The sequence below is a fragment of the Peromyscus californicus genome, unplaced genomic scaffold (assembly GCF_007827085.1).
Source record: "Peromyscus californicus insignis strain IS unplaced genomic scaffold, ASM782708v3 Scaffold_15__1_contigs__length_86483966, whole genome shotgun sequence".
Lineage (NCBI taxonomy): Eukaryota > Metazoa > Chordata > Mammalia > Rodentia > Cricetidae > Peromyscus > Peromyscus californicus.
Genome location: NW_026294447.1, coordinates 81,558,321 through 81,578,052, shown reverse-complemented (window position 1 = coordinate 81,578,052; position 19,732 = coordinate 81,558,321). Strand labels below are relative to the sequence as shown.

Genomic DNA, 19,732 nt, shown 5'->3' with positions numbered 1-19,732 from the left:
CTAAATTTGATAGATTTCAATGATTTTTAATATATTCATAGACATAGGCCAACCACCACCATACCTATAATTTTATTTAAAAAAAATACTTGTTTTTATTTTGTTTGTGTGTATTAAGACAGGGTCTCACTATATAGGCAGGGCTGGCCTAGGACTCCCTGTAGACTAATTATATCATCCATCTCCTTATACCTCCCTGAGCAACCTCTAATCCACATTTTCTGGGCATTTCATATAAATGAAACATTTGTTTTGAACCAGACTAAGCAATAAAAATAGGAAATCAAGATGCTATTCCACAGTCATCTGAATGTAATCTCATTTTTTAGTTACAAGGTTTGGCATAAGGCTACAGAGACTTGAATTGATTTATTCCTGCTTTATTTCTGTGACTTTTCTTTTGGTAGTACTGGGGAATCAAACCCAGGGCTTCAGTGTATGTGCTAAGGAAGTGCTCTTCCATTGAGCAACATTCCCAATCCCCATTTCTATAACTTTAAATTTAAACAAGGTCTCACTGTGTAGCTCAGGTTGGCCTAGAACTCTCCAGCCTCCTTAAACCTTCTGAGTGCTAAGAGTACTACTATGGCATGATTTCTCTAACTATAAAACATTCTGTCTGGGTTTCACACAGATGCTATTTACTACCAAAAGGTAAGTTGATATTTTTAAAATTCTATAAGTACATTGCTGCTTATTCAAAATTGAATTATCAAATTTGGTAAAGGACATGAAGTATTTATTCAAGTTCTTTTTTGTGGGGGAGGGGGACATGTTTATATACTGAAAGCACACTTAGGGCAAACGCATACCATTTTCATATTTTCTTTACACCAGCACAGATGAGTAACAGTCATGTAGTCATGTAAAGTGTAGACTCTCCTCCTGCAATTCAAGGACTCTCTGTGGTCTTATAAACACTGCCCAGGGTGGAGCTGTCAGACCTGATGGATGTGTTGAAGTGGGTGGAAAGGGAGCAAATGTTGTGTTAATGCTGAGGTTGTCACCTTGCTACTCTTAGTGTAACGAATTTCTATGTTTAGCTATGACTTAAAACTTTGTCTCTTGCTTTCATTAGGCCCAGTGAAAAAAGGTAAAGAACAAAACACCCAGCGAAGCTTTTTTCTCAGAATGAAATGTACCCTAACTAGCCGGGGGAGAACAATGAACATAAAGTCTGCGACGTGGAAGGTAAGGAAGCTGAGTGGGCGTTGATTTATAGAAAACTCCATGCGCTTACATGCTGTGGGTATCAAGAACTTTCACCAGAGTGGTGAAAGTGACCCTAGCAAGCACCTGGAAGCAGGGGCTGCTATGAGTTTGAAGGCAGCCTTGTCTGCACAGCAAGGTCCCGGCTAGCCAGGGAAGCGCAGCAAGCCCTGCCTCAGAAAACAAAATGAACTTTACCTTGTCTCAACCCTCTAAAGAATTTAAGAGATATAAGGGGGAGCTGGAGAGATGGCTTAGTGGTTAAGAGCACTTGCTTGTCAAGGACCTGGTTTGGTTCCCAGCACCCATGTGTCAGCTCACAATTGTCTATAACTCCCAATTCCAGAGATCCAATATTCTTTTCTGACCTCTTCTTCAGGCACCAGGTGCACACACAGTGCACACATATACATGCGGCAGAACACTCACACACATAAAATAAAAATAAATTTAAAAAAAAATGATGAGGAGGAAATTATTGTTCCCTTTTGTATTTTTTTGCTTGCATCCAGTGTGTGTGATCTCCATTTAAACAGTGTAGTAATTCGCCAGTTTGAGATATGAACTTAAGTTATGGGAAATATGGTATTCCTATACCAAGCTAACTTAAGTCAGTTGGCTTTTTTTTTTTTAATTTAATTTTCTATCCATCACTGTTTAATTTCCTTGTTCAGTACTGAACCATAGTCATCACAGAAAAATCAATGATGAGTGAAGGAGGAAAGACAGCCCAGACTTACACAAGGAGGCTTTTTATTTTTTTTTTTTTATTTTTTTTTTTTTTTCAGAGCTGAGGACCGAACCCAGGGCCTTGCACTTGCTAGGCAGGCGCTATATTTCTGAGCTAAATCCCCAGCCCGAGGCCTTTTTTAAAAAATACATAAATAAAGACTGATGTATAATTTTTTTTTCCCGTTGGTGTGTGTGTGTGTGTGTGTGTGTGTGTGTGTGTGTGTGTGTGTGTGTGTGTGTGTGAGATTTACTTGGATGAAAGTGTGCCATGTGCTTGCAGTGCCTGCGAAGGCCAGAAGAGGGCATTAGATCCATAGTCTGGGTTATAAGTGAGCCCTCGTTTTTTATTATGTGCATGAATGGTTCACCTCCATGTATATCAGTGTATACATGTATGCTTGTTGCCTGAAGAGATGAGAAGGCATCAGATCCTCTGGAACTAGAGTTACAGATGGTTGTGACACTTTTATCACAGTTTGTCAGGTCAAACTCAACTACTGACCTGCATTTCTCTTTTCCCCCTTTAAAAAAAAAAAAAAAAAAAAAGGTAACCACTTGTTTTCTTGCTCATACATAGGTGCTTCACTGCACAGGCCATATTCACGTATATGATACCAACAGTAACCAACCTCAGTGTGGGTACAAGAAACCACCCATGACATGCTTGGTGCTGATTTGTGAACCCATCCCTCATCCATCAAATATTGAAATTCCTTTAGACAGCAAGACTTTTCTCAGTCGACACAGCCTGGATATGAAATTTTCTTACTGTGATGAAAGGTAAATTAATCCTATTTTATACTTTTAAAATTTAAATTTCTCTGTAGCCTTTTTATACTCACTATAGTAAAAACTTAATGGTACATTGCAAGTGTTCATGAAGCTGAGTAAAAAGATGCATCCAGGACACAAAAACATAAGATTAGGTTTGTAAATTCACACATTTATTAAACATTGACTGTGTACTATAAATACTCTGCCAAGTATTATGCAAATCTGTTAAGATGAGATTTTAGCTGGATCTGGTGGCACACTCCTGTCATCTCAGCACTGGGAGACTGAGGCAAGAGGAAGGTGAGTTCAAAGTCAGCTGTCTTACAAAAATATTTTAAAGGGCTAGGGATGTAGGTCAGAGATGATTGCTTGTCCAGCATGCAAAAGGCCTTGAGTTCCTGCCTTGCTACTGCAAGCCACCACAAAAACCATGATGTTCTTTTGCTTTAGGGAATCCTGCTTAAATTGAGAATGTAAATTTCAAAGATGTAAAGTTTATGTAGAGTAGGCAACAAAATTTTGGTCTTTAACCTATGTGTTCTTGAGCACCTTCAACTCCACCCGTGGTTCCTGTCACCATTTCCCAAATCTGTTACTGCTTGTGTGTAATTGCCAACTGAGTGTTTCTGTCTGATCACTTCCTGTATAATGAAATAAATACTTCTATTCCTGAACTGCACCACTACTGCTCCCAGACAGCCGGACAAATTGCTGCTCCTCTTGTGATGCCTAGTGTTGTCGACATAGCACTATTGATACCTGACTCTAACCTTTACCACAAACTACACTTAGTTGGTCTCTAAATATTGTAAATGCATTGTTCAACTGTCTCGCCTCATCATTCTATCTACCTTTGTGCTCTTGTCATTGAATTCTTTACTTCATTACCTTTGGCCTGAGTTGTTGCCGTAAACTCGTGAGCTGCATTTCTACCAACAGATTTGTGCCCTTTTACTCTTACATCCAGGATCAGATCATGCCATTCTCTTGTTAGAAATGCACCAATTGCTTCTTGTAGCAATATGTGGGAAGAAGATTTTTATTTATCAAAAGGTACTGTACATTCTGGGTGTGGTAGTTTGTGTCTATGATCTCAACACTTGGGAGGCTGAGACAGGAAAGTCACCAAAAGTTCAAAGCCAGCCTGGACTACATATGAACTCCTGTCTAGTCGGGGCTGCATAGTCTGTTTCAAAAAGAGAAAGGGTTTACAGTTAAATCTAAACGTATTTACAGTCTGGTCCTTTCTCAGTTCTCCAAATTAGCCAGGAGGTGGGAGAATCACTCATCTGGATACGGCCGCAACCGCTTATAACCAAGAGTTACGTGTGCGTTTTTAAGGTCTAGTGCCTTTGCACTCACTCACTCACCTAACAGCGTCTCAGGCAGCATTCTTGTATGTGCTTCTGTCATAGTGTTTGTTCTGTTGCTGCCTTGTTGGTCTCTCTGCTACAAGCTGTATAGCCTGTGATTAGAGGCATAGAGTCTGTAGCCACCTGAAATTCTGATGCTGGTGCCTAGGTCAGTTCTTCTACATCACTTTCTTGCTTTTTGTTTGTTTGTTTGGTGTTTGGCTTTTTTGAGAGAGTCTATATAGCCCTAACTGTCCTGAAACTCACTGTGTAGACCAGGCTAGCCTCCAGCTCACAGAGGTCTGCCTGCCTCTCCTTCCCAAGTGCTGGGATTAAAGGTGTGCGCCATCACACCCAGCAAATACATAGCTTTCTTACCTCCTACTTGAGATAGTTATCTAACGATTTTATGGAAACACCAATTTTAAGTTCTTAGCATTTAGATAACTATAATTCCTCATGCTTTAGACAAAGAAATGTTAGCAGAGCACTGACTAAGATCACACAACATAGGATTCTGTTCTGGCTTGGAATTTGGGTATTTAACTGATGTCAAACTGGCAATCCTAATCTAGAAGGGTCAGACCTCAAAAATCTGTTGCAAGGCCTTTAGAAATTTGTTGTATGTCCAGTACACTTACTGCTGGTGTCAACTTTAATAAAAGGAAGAGAAAAACTAAGAACTGTTTTATGGTGTTTATTGCCAGCATGCAAAAGTGTGGTGGAAGTAAAATTCCCATCCCCTTTATTTTTAAACTTGTGTAGCAGAAAATAGGGCAGTCTGGGGATAAAGGAAAGCAAAATAGTCAAAACAAGAAAGGTGGTGGCGTTCCCCTCTGGTTCTATCAGAAAATTAACGCAGTGATCATGACATCAGTTAGAAGACTAAAAGCTTAACGATAACTCACACAAGGAGACTCTTGTTTTTTTGTTAAATTTCTTTTCTAAGAACTTCTTGAATCTATAACCCATCAGAATCAAGGCATAGGAAAACATCACATTTCTAACATCCTGGTTCATCAAGATGGGCCAGCAGATAAAGGCACCTGCCACCAAACCTGACAACATGAATTCAATCTCTGGGACTCATAAGGTGGAAGGAGAGAACCAACTCCCACAAACTGTCCTCTGACCTCTACCTTTATGCTGTGGCACACACACATACACTCACACAAAGCAAATAAATAAAATGTAATGAAGTTTTAAATTTCTAACATCCACAAAGAGCTGTTTATTTTACTTAGTAATGTCTGTGTATAATCGCTTGGCACATTGATTTGAACATTTGCTGTGTTCATAGAAATGATGATTCCTCCCCTTAAGATGCATATTGTAAATGAATGACATACTATATAGTTCATTTAGAAAACAAATTTCCTAATCCAGTAAAAAAAAAAGAAAAAGTACTTTCTAGGGACTGGAGAGGTAACTTATACTTGCTTGCATAGCATATATAAGGCCTGGGGTTCAATATCTACCACCAAAACAAAATAATTGTGCTCGTGGTGACAGAACCAAGGACCCTGTGCATACTAGGTTTTCTGGTTAAAATGTTTTAAACATTTTAAACAAACTATTTAAACAAAATAGTTTTCTGGACCTCTTGCCCTCTTTTGGTACTGAATTACTATGTAGTTCTCTAAACGTGTTTATTTTCTCTTGTGTCCTCCAACATACACAAAATCAACCTGCCAAGAAAACTGGTGTTTCTGTTTTGATTTCTCAGTATCCTATTCGTTAGCAGTCGGCTTTCCTCAGACTAGAAACACTCACTGGTCGGCGTGTGGTTGAGTCAAAGCATCCTAAGACTAAGCAAACATAATCTCCATTTATCTGATCCTCTTACCTTCATCTCCTGAATCCTTTCTCTCCACTGCCTGTACTAGCCACACCAGACTCTTCACCACCTATCCCATGCATTTATTTCTGTGCTATAGCTTCTTCCTGAATGGTTTTTGCAAACTTCTCTTCGACACTCTTCTACACCGAATTCATACATGTCCTTGAAGGATCTGTCCCTCACCTTACCATTCTTCTCTTGGACAAGGAGTGTAGTTCCTCTCATTCCTAGAACAGGTACTTATCACTGTGTTTACCACCCTCTTTCATAAATAGTGTGGCAAGTATGCCAGAAGATTGCCCACAGGTTAGAACAGTGACAGAAACATGAATGTTTTAGTGTTTCATTTTTGTGGGAATTTTATTTTAAGTATATAAAACAATATACGAGCAATTCAGATTTTTATGGCTGAGTGTGTGGGTGCATATATGTGGGCTCATGTGGGCCACAGCACAAAGGTAGAGGTCAGAGGACAGTTTGTGGGGGTTGGTTCTCCCCTTCCACCATGTGGGTCCCAGAGACTGTCAGGTTTGGTGGCAGGTGCCTTACCTGCTGGCCCATTTTTGTGGCCCTGGATGTTAGAAATGTGATGTAAAGATTTTCCTAAAATTGGACAAAATGGGCCGGGCGGTGGTGGCGCACGCCTTTAATCCCAGCACTCGGGAGGCAGAGCCAGGCGGATCTCTGTGAGTTCGAGGCCAGCCTGGGCTACCAAGTGAGTTCCAGGAAAGGCGCAAAGCTACACAGAGAAACCCTGTCTTGAAAAACCAAAAAAAAAAAAAAAAAAAAAAAATGGACAAAATGTTTTCTGTGTCTTGACTCTGAGGTTATAGAGCAAGAAGTTCCTAGAAAACATTTTAACCAGAAAACCTAGTATGCATAGGGTCCTTGGTTCTGTCACCACTAGCACAAAAGGGAGGGCAGGTGGCCTTTGTCTAGCATTTGTGAATCCCTAGATCAGTGGTTCTCAACCAGTGGGTCATGACTCCCTTAAAGGTTGGACAACCCTTTCACAGCGGTTGCCTTACGACCATCGGAAAACACAGATATTTGCATTACAATTCATAACAGCAGCAAAATTACAGTTATAAAGTAGCAACGAAAATAATTTTATGATTGGGAGTCACCGTAACATGAGGAACTGTATTAAAGGGTCACAGCATAAGGAAGGTTGAGAACCACTGCTCTAGATCCAATCCCTGCTACCATTCTGGGATGGAGGGGAAGACATATATTTTTAAAGCATAGTTTATTTTCCTTTGTAATGCTGCCATCTAGTGTTGATTGTTTTGGTATATCCTGTTTTGAAAGTGAGTTTGATTTATGTTTTAATAAATGTGTTTTTTTGGTTTTAGAGTAAATGACAGATCTTAAACTGCAAGCTATATTATTTAACATACTGTTATGAACAAAGATACCTTGCTTATGCCCATTCTCTAATTAGGTGTTTTCTTTTTGTTTGCTTTTTGGACATATGAGTATCTTTTACCTGCAACTCAAGTTTTATTTTGTTTTTTTAAAGCCCTTTGAAATCTCAGCCAAATAATCTTAACACTTGGTTCTTAGTAATGAGGAAACCAAGTAAAGAGTTATCTTCTAAAACATCGTAATAGTTATTCCTTTACTTTCCATTTAGTATGGATGTCCTTGGCTTAATGATAGTGAAATTTCATAGTTGGTATTAAAGTGAGGATGAACCTAAAAATTTTAGGTCCTTGCCATGGACCTAAAAATTATAAGGTGAATAATTTGGCTGTATGAAAAATAAACTGCTATAGATGTCAACTGTATTTTGGAACTTATTTAGCATTATTAAGATTTTTGTTTTTCGAGACAGGATTTCTCTGTGAAACAGTCCTGACGGTCCTAGAACTCACTTTGTAGACCAGGTTGGTCTCAAACTCACAGAGATCTGCCTGCCTCTGTCTCCCAAGAGCTGGGATTAACCACTGCCAAGCTTATTAAGATTTATTAATACCCTGTTTTGATACAATAGTATGAATAATGAAATATGTTTTTAAAAAAATAGGTCATGAGTTTGGGTAAAAGGGTAAGAGTCAAATATCAAGGATGGATCTAAATGACATGGAAAGGCTCACTATTATACTGAGTATAGAATTGGGATTTTTGTTTATTTTGGTTGGGTTTTTTAGGGGGAGTTGTTTGTTGGTTTTATTTGTTTGTTTTTTATGACATGGTTTCTCTGTGCATAGTCCTTGCTGTCCTGGAACTCTCTCTGTAAACCAGGCTGCCCTAAAATTCACAGAGATGTGCCTGCCTCTGCCTCCTGAGTTCTGGGATTAAAGGTGTGTGCTGCCACCACCTGACTGAAGTACAGAATTGTTAGGGGTGAGTTGTAAACTTATTAATTGAAAAATAATCTTTAATTTTTTTAAACAGAATTACTGAATTGATGGGTTATGAGCCAGAAGAACTTTTGGGCCGCTCAATTTATGAATATTACCATGCTTTGGACTCTGATCATCTGACCAAAACTCATCATGACAGTAAGTACCGTAGAACTCAAGGAGATAGTCTCATTGCGTCAGTCCTGCAGTCTCTGCTGTTTGTACCTCTAACGTTCTAGTTAAAGTTACTACCCAGTCTCCTTAGACCAAGAATGTTCAACAGCCCTTTCATAAGATGTCGTGATCATTAAATTGTTTTGTTTTGTTACAGATATTAGCAAATAAATAAATAAATAAAGTCATTTAATAATACATAAAGCTTCCCTGGCATTTTAAACACAGAGACAAATACAAGTCAACTATTATAGTATCTGACCTACATACCTATATACTGAAATCAGTGGTTGATCAGTAGAAGGTAGTCAAAAAGCATTTGTTCATAAATCAGTGAATGGGATTAGTATACTCATGACACCCTTGACATATACTAGATTTCTGAATTTTACTCGGATGAAGTCTACGATATCAAAGTAAGTTAAATGTCACAATTTCTCACTTGCCTACTGACTCTGGACCTAGACATGACTTCCCAGTTTGATTGAGGATACTGAATATCACTGAATTAGTGTAATTTGCCTTGAACTACAGAGTGCCTAAATTGTAGTCAGAGCATGGATAGTCACAATAACATCGTGATTGATTTACTATATTCTCTTCAGTAATTAATTTAGACTGCATGAATTCCTACAAGGCTATAGTTTGATATAAACTTACACATTCAAATGTTCTGAGTATAATTTTTTTTAGAGTGATTTGGTTCTCTGACACTTAAGGAACAATGGTACCATTTTCTTGAATGTACCCTGTGATCCGTCTCTAGTCTGACATTTTGACTATAAGTCATTAAAGAAACTGCAGCCACGCTGGCCCTCAATCCAGGCTTTCATTCTTTTCTAGTGAGATAGGAATTTTACTTTGGGCTTTACTTTCAGATGTGTTTGACCTTTATCAGTTCAAACAGTTAAAACTACTTATTTAAATATCTCTTCCTTTAAAAAAAAAAAAACCAACCAGGTCAGGTGGCAGTGGTGCACATCTTTAATCCTAGCACTCGGGAGGCAGAGCCAGGTATATCTCTGTGCATTCAAGGCCAGCCTGGTCTATAGAACGAGATCCAGGACAGTTACTAAAACTACACAGAGAAACCCTGTCTCAAAAAACAAACAAACAAACAAAAACCAATGATCCAGTCAGGCATGGCAGCACAAGCCTTTACCCCCAGCACTTGGAAGGCAGAGGCAGGCAGATCTCTGAGTTTGAGGCCAGCCTCGTCTACATAGGGAGTTTCAGGACAGCCAAGGCTGCATAGAGAGACCCTTAAAAAAGGAAACAAAACAAAACCCAACAATCTACATTCAACACTTATTTGATTGAAAATTCAATTATGTTTTCTTTGTGATGCTTTCTTATTCCTAGTGTTTACTAAAGGACAAGTCACCACAGGACAGTACAGAATGCTTGCCAAAAGAGGTGGATATGTGTGGGTTGAAACTCAAGCAACTGTCATATATAATACGAAGAACTCTCAGCCACAGTGCATCGTGTGTGTGAACTATGTTGTGAGGTAAGATTGGGAAGAGACACTTTGGAAAAACAAGTGGTAACACTTTTTACATTTATGTGCCTTTATTAAGAAGAGATAAAATGAATTGAGTTTTATTTTTACTTTCCTTTTTCTACTGGATTATGATTTATACTCCATCCCACCATTCCAAACCAGCTATTCAAGTAATCCCACAAAACTTTATCATTTTTTTTAATCAGTTTGTAGATCTGTTTTCCTGGTGGTTCAGTTTTAAGCAGATACTTAATATCTTTGGGCCAAGAAGGTTCTGTGAAGGTTAAATGACTCTCTCCCCTGGGGGCACTGTGACAGATTGTATATGTGACATGGGGGCTTTTGTTATATTCATGAACTCTGTAAGTTATTTCAGTAGGTTTTACCCCATTTAGTCACTCCTCACATTACCAAAACATTCTAATTTAATTGCCAGGCAGAGCTCTCTAACATGGATAGCTCATTTTCTTATGTTACATACCCTTTACCTTTTTTTTCCCTGTCTCACTGAGTAGGCCTGGCTGGCCTGGAACTCACTGTAGACCAGGCCAGCCTTGAATTTGCAGCTGCCCTGTGTAGGATTGCAGGGCTGTGCCAGCAGTCTCCAGCACAACTTTCACAGATGCCACCAAAATCCAGGTTACCCCTCTTCTGGAGACTTTGGCCATTGTTTTTGTTCTTACAACTTCTAGTGTTCTGTTGTCTCCTTGGGGGGATATTTTTGGTGCTGGGATCAAACTCCATGCCTTACCACTTCTAATCCCAAAGAATCATCTTCGTTCCAAAGAGTTCTTTTGTGAGTTTTGCCTTCATGTAAAACTGTTCTTCCTCTCCCAGTCTGCCTCACGTTTGTTACTTGAGCCCAAGTTTCAGCTTGTTTGCCTTTCTATGAAACATCCTTTTCCATTTTAGGAGTGACCACAGTGTATGGTCATTGTTTGCTTATCTATTTCACATTGGAATTATTTCCACCAAGAAAATGATGCCCCTCATAAAGACTGTGGTCATTGTCATTATATTCTAAGATGATCTGTAGACCATGCCTCCTGTGTTGATGCTAAAGAGTAGTTTTGTGTCCTTTTTGTTGTGTGCATCAGCACAGATGCATTGCTCTGCTGTGTCCTTCATATTCTTACTGCAGGGGTTCTTGTCGCCACCACTATTCTCAAAGGGTGTTTCAATTCAAATGCATTGAATATTTAGTGAATTTCATTTAAATTTTTATTTTCATATTGGTGTTTTAAAACAATGTACAGCCAGGCGGTGGTGGCGCATGCCTTTAATCCCAGCACTTGGGAGGCAGAGCCAGGCGGATCTCTGTGAGTTCGAGGCCAGCCTGGGCTACCAAGTGAGTCCCAGGAAAGGCCCAAAGCTCCACAGAGAAACCCTGTCTCCAAAAACCAAAAAAAAAACAAAACAAAACAAAAAACAATATACATTTCTCAATAGTAGAAAGACCTAGCATGCACAGGTCTTGGGATCAATCACCAGAACTGGGGGGGAAAGAAATGTGACAAATATGCATGAGAGATTATTCATCTCAAGGAATGTTAAAATGTTTTTTTTTTTATAATAAAAAGCATAATTTAAGTGACAAGGTCATTTCATAGTCCCCCTCACCATCATTGTGCCAAGTGCTAATTTACAAATACTAATCTCTCCTTTTTTGACAGTGGTATTATTCAGCACGACTTGATTTTCTCCCTTCAACAAACAGAATGTGTCCTCAAACCAGTTGAATCTTCAGATATGAAAATGACTCAGCTGTTCACCAAAGTGGAATCAGAGGATACCAGCTGCCTTTTTGATAAGCTTAAGAAAGAACCCGATGCTCTGACTCTGCTGGCCCCAGCTGCTGGGGACACGATCATATCTCTGGATTTTGGCAGCGATGGTGGGTGCTTAGTCTCTCCGCCTCTCCCGCTGTGTCTGCTGCTTCCTGTCTCCGTGCAGCTACACTCCGCTCCATTTCCTGCCTTAAGTGTTTGCATATAGTCTTTTGAAAGTATTGTTTAATCTGTTTGTTTCTGAAATTTGATAGCCTTCCTGCTTTGATTTTTGTGTTCTGCTGGGAACTGTAGTTAAGAGTATCCTGAAGGTTATTTCTTGATACCCTCTAATATCCTCCCTGCCACCCTGCTGCACCATTCAGTAGAGTAAAATTGCAGTAGGTGTAATTGGGTAAATGCTAAAGGATTAATGAAGCAGTCATACCATAAAGCAAACATGAAAATGAAAATGTTACTTCAAATTAGGCTAAGTTTTATCGTATAAAAACGTTGGGGGTATACATCCTAGGAGTTGTCAATGGTGGACAAAAAAGATAACTCAGACTTAATGATCATACTATAATGTCTGTAAACTTTCCAGTTAAAGAAAACTGATCGAATCAAATATTTTATAAAAAATAGAAAATATCTGTGACTACTAAAATCCTGATGTTCTCTGGATTGATGAAATTTTTCCTCTGCAGACACAGAAACTGAAGACCAACAACTTGAAGATGTTCCATTATATAATGATGTAATGTTCCCCTCTAATAATGAAAAATTAACAAATATAAATCTGGCAATGTCTCCATTACCTGCCTCTGAAACGCCAAAGCCACTTCGAAGTAGTGCTGATCCTGCGCTGAATCAAGAAGTCGCATTGAAATTAGAGCCGAGTTCAGAGTCACTGGAACTTTCTTTTACCATGCCCCAGATTCCAGATCAGCCAGAAAGTCCTTCTGATGGGAGCACTAGACAAAGTTCACCTGAGGTAGGTACCATGATGGAAGAAAAGGCCAGATACTGATAGATCTCAAAAGCCAACAGAAATATCTAGGTTGCACCACCAGGGCTGAGAGTGTCACAAACAGCTGCTTCCAAATCCAGAACAATTCCTTTTCAGAGCTTTCTCCTATTAACATTGTGCTGGGAACAGGACAGCTGAGATCTGAACTTTGTAACCTGGTTAGTGAATCACAGATAAGTCTGTATTCTGCAGTAAACTGTTAGGAATTAAAATGGGCAGCTGTAAGTTAAGCAATACAGTATTGTAAAACCTTTTGGAGAATATAGTCTTTGCTTTCATAGTTTGCCCAGCACAGAAGTGTTTGATTCATTTTGTTATTAATCTTACAAAAGTAAATCTATTGAAAAATGAGAAAAAGCAAAGTGTTATGCTTAGTATACCAAGCTACCGTATTCTTTATTGAAACTCTTGTCTATAACTCCTAACACAATAGAATAGACACTTAAGAGTCCAGTGAAAATGTCAACTAGTTAATTGGATAGTCAGGTACCATTGCAGGACTTCAGTTGTTTGGTGAATTTTATTCTTTAGAATAAACGAATTTTGTTTGTGGGGAGGGGATGTTGGTTGGTTGGTTGGTTGGTCTTGTTTTGTTTTGTTTGAGACAGGGTCTTACTATGTAGCCCATTTTGGCCTGGAGCTCACTCTGTAGACCAGGCTGGCCTCAGACTTACAGAGGTTCTTCTGCCTCTGCCTCCCAAGTGCTGGGATTAGAGGTGTGCTCCTTCCACCACAGCCTACTAAACAAATTTTTCTATCATAATTTTTAGTTAGATAAAGCTTTTATAATGTCTATTGCCTGAAACTTCATAACAAGCAAACCTAGAGATTTCTTTAGGAAAAAGTAAACACTCCTAATTCCTTTCACAGCCTAACAGTCCCAGTGAATATTGTTTTGATGTGGACAGTGATATGGTCAATGTATTCAAGTTGGAACTGGTGGAAAAACTGTTTGCCGAAGATACAGAAGCAAAGAATCCATTTTCAACTCAGGTATGTTGCCTTGCTTATTTTTTATTTTATTAATTTCTAGTCTGAAGTGACTGGGTTTAACTTGTTTTTCTTTTACAAGATGTAGTCATATACAAACTCTTGTATTTATTGTTTGAAAGGACACCGATTTAGACTTGGAGATGCTGGCCCCTTATATCCCGATGGATGATGATTTCCAGTTGCGTTCCTTTGATCAGTTGTCGCCATTAGAGAGCAGTTCCTCTAGCCCTCCAAGTGTCAGCACAGTTACAGTGTTCCAGCAGACCCAGCTAAAGAAACCCACCATTACTGCCGCTGCCGCCACACCTGCCACCACCACCGCCGCTGCCCCCACTGATGAAGTGAAAGCGGTGACGAAGGACACTCTGCAAGACATTAAAATACTGATTGCATCTCCGCCTTCCACCCCTGTACCTCAAGAAACGACAGCTGCTCCAGCACCAGCATACAGTGCTCCTCACAGTCGGACAGCCTCACCAGACAGAGCAGGGAAGAGAGTCAGAGAACACACAGAGAAAGCTCATCCAAGGAGCCCGAAAGTATCTGTCACTTTGAGTCAAAGGTATTTATATGGAACATAGTTCTGTCATGTTCTAGTACATATGTGACGTTAAATGATTTCTAAACATACAGCCATCTTTCTGACATATGCTTTAAGGAACATAATAGAGTTCATACACTGTCTGAATTAAAACAAACACTCAAAAGCCCAAGTTACCTTATAACTTCTCTCACACAATCCTATCAATTGTCCAAATATAGAAAGTCAGAAAGATGTCTTCCAACACCTCTAAAAATAAAGTCCAGCCATAAGTTATAAATGTCAGGCATTTCTTTGTGTGTCATTCAGAATGGGAAATAACTTCTCCCTGCTTCGATCCTTCTACACCTGAAGAAAAGCCCTTCAGGTAATGGTTCTTTCCCATTCCAGACTCAGCCTGGTGGTGTTTAGTCCTCATTGGTAAATGTGGATATTGGCAGGCCTTCTTTTTAAAAGCTTGTGTATAATTTCGAGTCTTAAACATAATATTATTTTTCATTACATATTGTTGTGTTATAATTATTATAAAGAAAATAAACTGGCTGGGCAGTGGTGGCGCACACCTTTAATCCCAGCACTCTGTGAGTTCGAGGCCAGCCTGGTCTACAGAGCGAGATCCAGGACAGGCACCAAAACTACACAGAGAAACCCTGTGTCGAAAAAAAAAAGAAAAGCAGCTTTGTTTAGATCTACCAAGAGTCCTAGAATGACTTACAATATTGTTTCTATGGAATGAATCAATGTTTGAGCAAATATTTAGAATTTCTGTATATAATATGTAATGGTATTTGGTGTGTTTTAAATTTGAGGCTGTACCTCCAGGAAAGTAGTTTTCACTAATTAGTGAATGGAAGAAAAACGATTGCTTCTGTTCTGTGCCTAGACAGAGCAAGCTGCCTCTGATAGCAGAAGAAAGGACTCCGCTGAAACTGGGTGGACCTTTGTTCCCCTTATCACCCCTTCACCTTAAGTGCTAGGACAGGCCTGCCATTTTTTTTGAGCTAGGAAAAGACTTGGGGCTTTAGATGAAGTCAGTATTTTCGGTTGGGTATAGTAATAATGCCTTAGTCCAGGCTCTCAGGCAGCTGAGTCAGAATTACAAGCTTAAGACGAAGGCTGAGTGTGGTGGTGTGCACACACACCACATAAATGGATATAACAGAAGTGCAACCAAGATGATATTTACGTAATAGAATGAATTATGTTTCATGAACATAACATACTTGCATAAAATTTTAAACCAGCTGGGCGGTGGCGGCGCACGCCTTTAATCCCAGCACTGTGAGACAGAGCTAGGTGGATCTCTATGAGTTTGAGGACAGCCTGGTCTACAGAGCGAGATCCAAGACAGGCATCAAAACTACACAGAGAAACCCTGTCTCGAAAAGCCAAAAAAAAAAAAAAAATTAAGCCAGCTTGCCTATATACTACATGGTTTATAAATACTTTAAAATTAAGAGTTAGTCATGACTAGCCATTTGGCTTTCTGTTGGAAAACCAAAACAAATACAACAAGCTTAATTGACTTCATAATACTTCCCTGTTGCCTAATAATTCAGATATATTGGCCAGTACTGAGGCCAAATCAGCAGAGTGCAAAGGTCACTGTAGAGGAGATAGGTATGTGAAGGCCCGTCATGTACTTCATAGCTACAATTAATTAGCAGTGGAACTTAGAGCAAACTACCCAGCTGGCCTCAGTTTCTCATTTATAAAATGGTTACAAAGTACCTGTCATGTCCATCCTTGAGTGTTAGAATGAGGTTAAAATGAACATGAATTTTGTTTGGTGGTTGTTTTGTTTTTGAGGCAGATTCTCACTGTGGAGTCCAGGCTAGCCTTAAACTTAAAATGTAGCTAGACTGGATTCAAACAGGGATTATAGGTATGTAGCTCCATGTCCTGCTAAAACATTTATAAATTGAAAATACTGTACAGAAATGAATGTCATCTTATATTTCAGTAGTCCCCAAAATATGAGTCCACTGAGCAATGGTGGTCTTCTATAGGATGGTTTGTTTTTTCTTTCCAGAAATACTGTTCCTGAGGAAGAACTAAACCCAAAGATAATAGCTTTGCAGAATGCCCAGAGAAAGCGAAAAATGGAACAAGATGGCTCCCTTTTCCAAGCAGCGGGAATTGTGAGTGTGAGTGGCGTGTTGTCTTCCAAATATATACTAAAGTTTTCTTTTCAAAAGCTATCTTCGGGCTTGTTTTTAAACTTACATTTAATAGATTCTGGTGTGAAAAACCCAAACATGGCAGATAAGTTTAGAGGAGGGAGTCAGGGTTGCCCATCACCCCACCCTCACTGTCACCGCCACTCTCGTTTTCTTCTCAGTAAATTGTTTTCCGTGCTCCAGAAGCACTGGGGCTAGAGAGATGGCTTGGTAGTCAAGAGTACTGACTGCTCCAAAGAATCCAGGTTCAAAGTCCAGCACCCACGTGCTGGATCACAACCCTCTGCAACTCCAGTCCAGCAGTCCAGTGCGTTCTTCTGACCTCTGCTGGCACCATACACATGTGCTGTCCAGACACACACACACAGGCAAAATAACCAGACACATAAAATAAAAATAAACCTAAAATGTTTGTTAAAGAAGGACTATCAGCCGAGCGATGGTGGTGCATGCCTGCAATCCCAGCTCTCAGGAGGCAGAGCAAGGCGAATCTCTGTGAGTTCGAGGCCAGCCTGGTCTACAGAGTAAGATCCAGGACAGGTTCCAAAGTTACACAGAGAAACCCTGTCTCCAAAAACCAAAACAAAACAAAAAAAGACTATGTTTTAAGGACAGTTGAGGCTAGCTTATGGTCAGAACAGATTGACTGGAAAGTATTTAAAAACACATTAACAGCCGGGCGGTGGTGGCGCACGCCTTTAATCCCAGCACTCGGGAGGCAGAGCCAGGCGGATCTCTGTGAGTTCGAGGCCAGCCTGGGCTACCAAGTGAGTCCCAGGAAAGGCGCAAAGCTGCACAGAGAAACCCTGTCTCGAAAAACAAAAAAACAACAACAAAAAAAACACATTAACAATAATGGGGAGGAAATAACTATCATACTGTTATAAGAATAAATGAAAATTACATTATTACAAGAAAAATTTAAATTCTTGAGCATTGTTTAAGAAATCTGGCTTATTGGTTGCTATTAAATGTATATTGACTGCAAGGTTTTTTATTGTAAAAAATTTAACATATGAAATATTAACTTAATTCTTTTTTAGGGAACATTATTGCAGCAGCCAGGTGACCGTGCTCCCACTACGTCACTTTCTTGGAAACGTGTGAAAGGATGCAAATCAAGTGAACAGAATGGAATGGAGCAAAAGACAATTATTTTAATACCCTCTGGTTAGTTTATTCTTTCTGTTCTTAACCAGCATAAGGAAAAATTTAAATATGATATTTTAGGACTTTTCCCCCAAGTGACAGTGGTTTTGGTTCCTTAGGAAGATTAAAAAGTAGCTGGGCGGTGGTGCACACCTTTAATCCCAGCACTCGGGATGCAGAGGCAGGTGGATCTCTGTGAGTTTGAGACCAGCCTGGGCTACAGAGAGAGATCCAGGACAGGGACCAAAACTACACAGAGAAACCCTGTCTCAAGAAAAAGAAAAAGGAAAGAAAAGGGGGGGGGGGGGGTGAAGTACAGTAGCGTGTTGTCTGCTGTTCGGAATTGAAATTCAGTGATTAATGAATTGCTTAAGCATTTCAGAACAGACTTTGTATAAACATCTAACAGCAGAAATAAACTTGATTATACTTACTTGTTTGCACAGCTAAGGGTTTGCCCTAGAGGCTAAAATTCCTTCCAGAAATGTGTTTTATTTTACCTAGTACCTACTGCATATTAGGTGTTTAAGCAATTGAATGATACTTAGGTAACTTTTTGTTTTTCAGATTTAGCATGTAGACTGCTGGGGCAATCAATGGATCAGAGTGGATTACCACAGCTGACCAGTTATGATTGTGAAGTTAATGCTCCCATACAAGGCAGCAGAAACCTACTGCAGGGTGAAGAATTACTCAGAGCTTTGGATCAAGTTAACTGAGCTTTCAGAATCTCATTCCTTTTGTTGTTTCTTTTTTGTTCAGTTATTGTTATTGTTTGTTTGGGTTTTTTGTTTCTGTTGGTTATTTTTGGACACTGGTGGCTCAGCAGTCTATTTATATTTTCTATATCTAATTTTAGAAGCCTGGCTACAATACTGCACAAACTCAGATAGTTTAGTTTTGATCCCCTTTCTACTTAGCTTTCATTAATGCTCTTTTTACTACGTTCTTTTAGTGCCAGATCACAGCCCATTCACATTCCCTCAGCATTTTCACCATTGCGTTGCAGTAGTGTCATTTAAAATGCACCTTTTTATTTATTTATTTTTGGTGAGGGAGTTTGTCCCTTATTGAATTATTTTTAATGAAATGCCAATATAATTTTTTAAGAAAGCAGTAAATCTTCATCATGATCATAGGCAGTTGAAAATTTTTTACTCATTTTTTTCATGTTTTACATGAAAATAATGCTTTGCCAGCAGTATATGGTAGCCACAATTGCACAATATATTTTCTTAAAAATACCAGCAGTTACTCATGCAATATATTCTGCATTTATAAAACTAGTTTTTAAGAAGAAATTTTTTTTGGCCTATGAAATTGTTAAGCCTGGATCATGACACTGTTGATCTTATAATGATTCTTAAACTGTATGGTTTCTTTATATGGGTAAAGCCATTTACATGATATAGAGAGATATGCATATATCCGGAAGGTATGTGGCATTTATTTGGATAAAATTCTCAATTCAGAGAAATTATCTGATGTTTCTTTAGTTACTTTACCAGCTCAAAAGAAAACGGTTCCCTATGTAGTTGTGGAAGCTTATGCTAATACTGTGTAATTAATATTAAACATAAATGTTCTGCCCACCCTGTTGGTATAAAGACATTTGAGCATACAGTCAACAACAAAAAAATCATGCATCGTTAGTAAAATTGCCTAGTATGTTAATTTGTTCAAAATATGATGTTTGCTTTTATGCACTTTGTCGCTATTAACATCCTTTTTTCATATAGATTTCAATAATTGAGTGATTTTTTTTAGAAGCATTATTTTAGGAATATAGAGTTGTCATAGTAAACATCTTGTTTTTTCTATGTACATTGTATAAATTTTTCATTCCCTTGTTCTTTGTGGTTGGTTGGGTCTAACACTAACTGTACTGTTTTGTTACATCAAATAAACATCTTTTGTGGACCAGGCCCCCTTGGGTCAGCTTTTATGTTTAAATAACATTTGTTTCAACATTTCCAGCTCATAAAATGATTTCTCACAAATTTAAGTTCTTTATAAAAATTACACTGTACATTTCTGCATTCATTATTGTCATTATCTAATGTATGATGTGTTCCCAAATGTCATGTTAAATAATGACAAATCATAATATTGCACTGTAAAGAATTTTTTTAGAAATTTG

General features: G+C 38.9%; 1 protein-coding gene across 6 annotated transcripts in view; it reads left to right on the top strand.

Moving 5' to 3' along the window:
- Window positions 1-19,517, top strand: part of Hif1a (hypoxia inducible factor 1 subunit alpha) — a 49,401-nt gene extending 29,884 nt beyond the window's left edge. For 5 of the 6 annotated variants that reach the window (XM_052739590.1, XM_052739589.1, XM_052739594.1 and 2 more), the window contains exons 5-15: window positions 1,079-1,191; window positions 2,519-2,721; window positions 8,308-8,414; window positions 9,792-9,939; window positions 11,607-11,827; window positions 12,407-12,693; window positions 13,600-13,722; window positions 13,842-14,284; window positions 16,296-16,410; window positions 17,487-17,613; window positions 18,160-19,517. In XM_052739590.1, coding sequence (XP_052595550.1) covers window positions 1,079-1,191; window positions 2,519-2,721; window positions 8,308-8,414; window positions 9,792-9,939; window positions 11,607-11,827; window positions 12,407-12,693; window positions 13,600-13,722; window positions 13,842-14,284; window positions 16,296-16,410; window positions 17,487-17,613; window positions 18,160-18,311 — 2,039 coding nt within the window. In that variant the 3' untranslated portion in view covers window positions 18,312-19,517. The remainder of the gene's footprint in view (window positions 1-1,078; window positions 1,192-2,518; window positions 2,722-8,307; window positions 8,415-9,791; window positions 9,940-11,606; window positions 11,828-12,406; window positions 12,694-13,599; window positions 13,723-13,841; window positions 14,285-16,295; window positions 16,411-17,486; window positions 17,614-18,159) is intronic. The other variant, XM_052739588.1, reaches the window with a different exon arrangement.
- The last annotated feature ends 215 nt before the right edge of the window (window positions 19,518-19,732 follow it).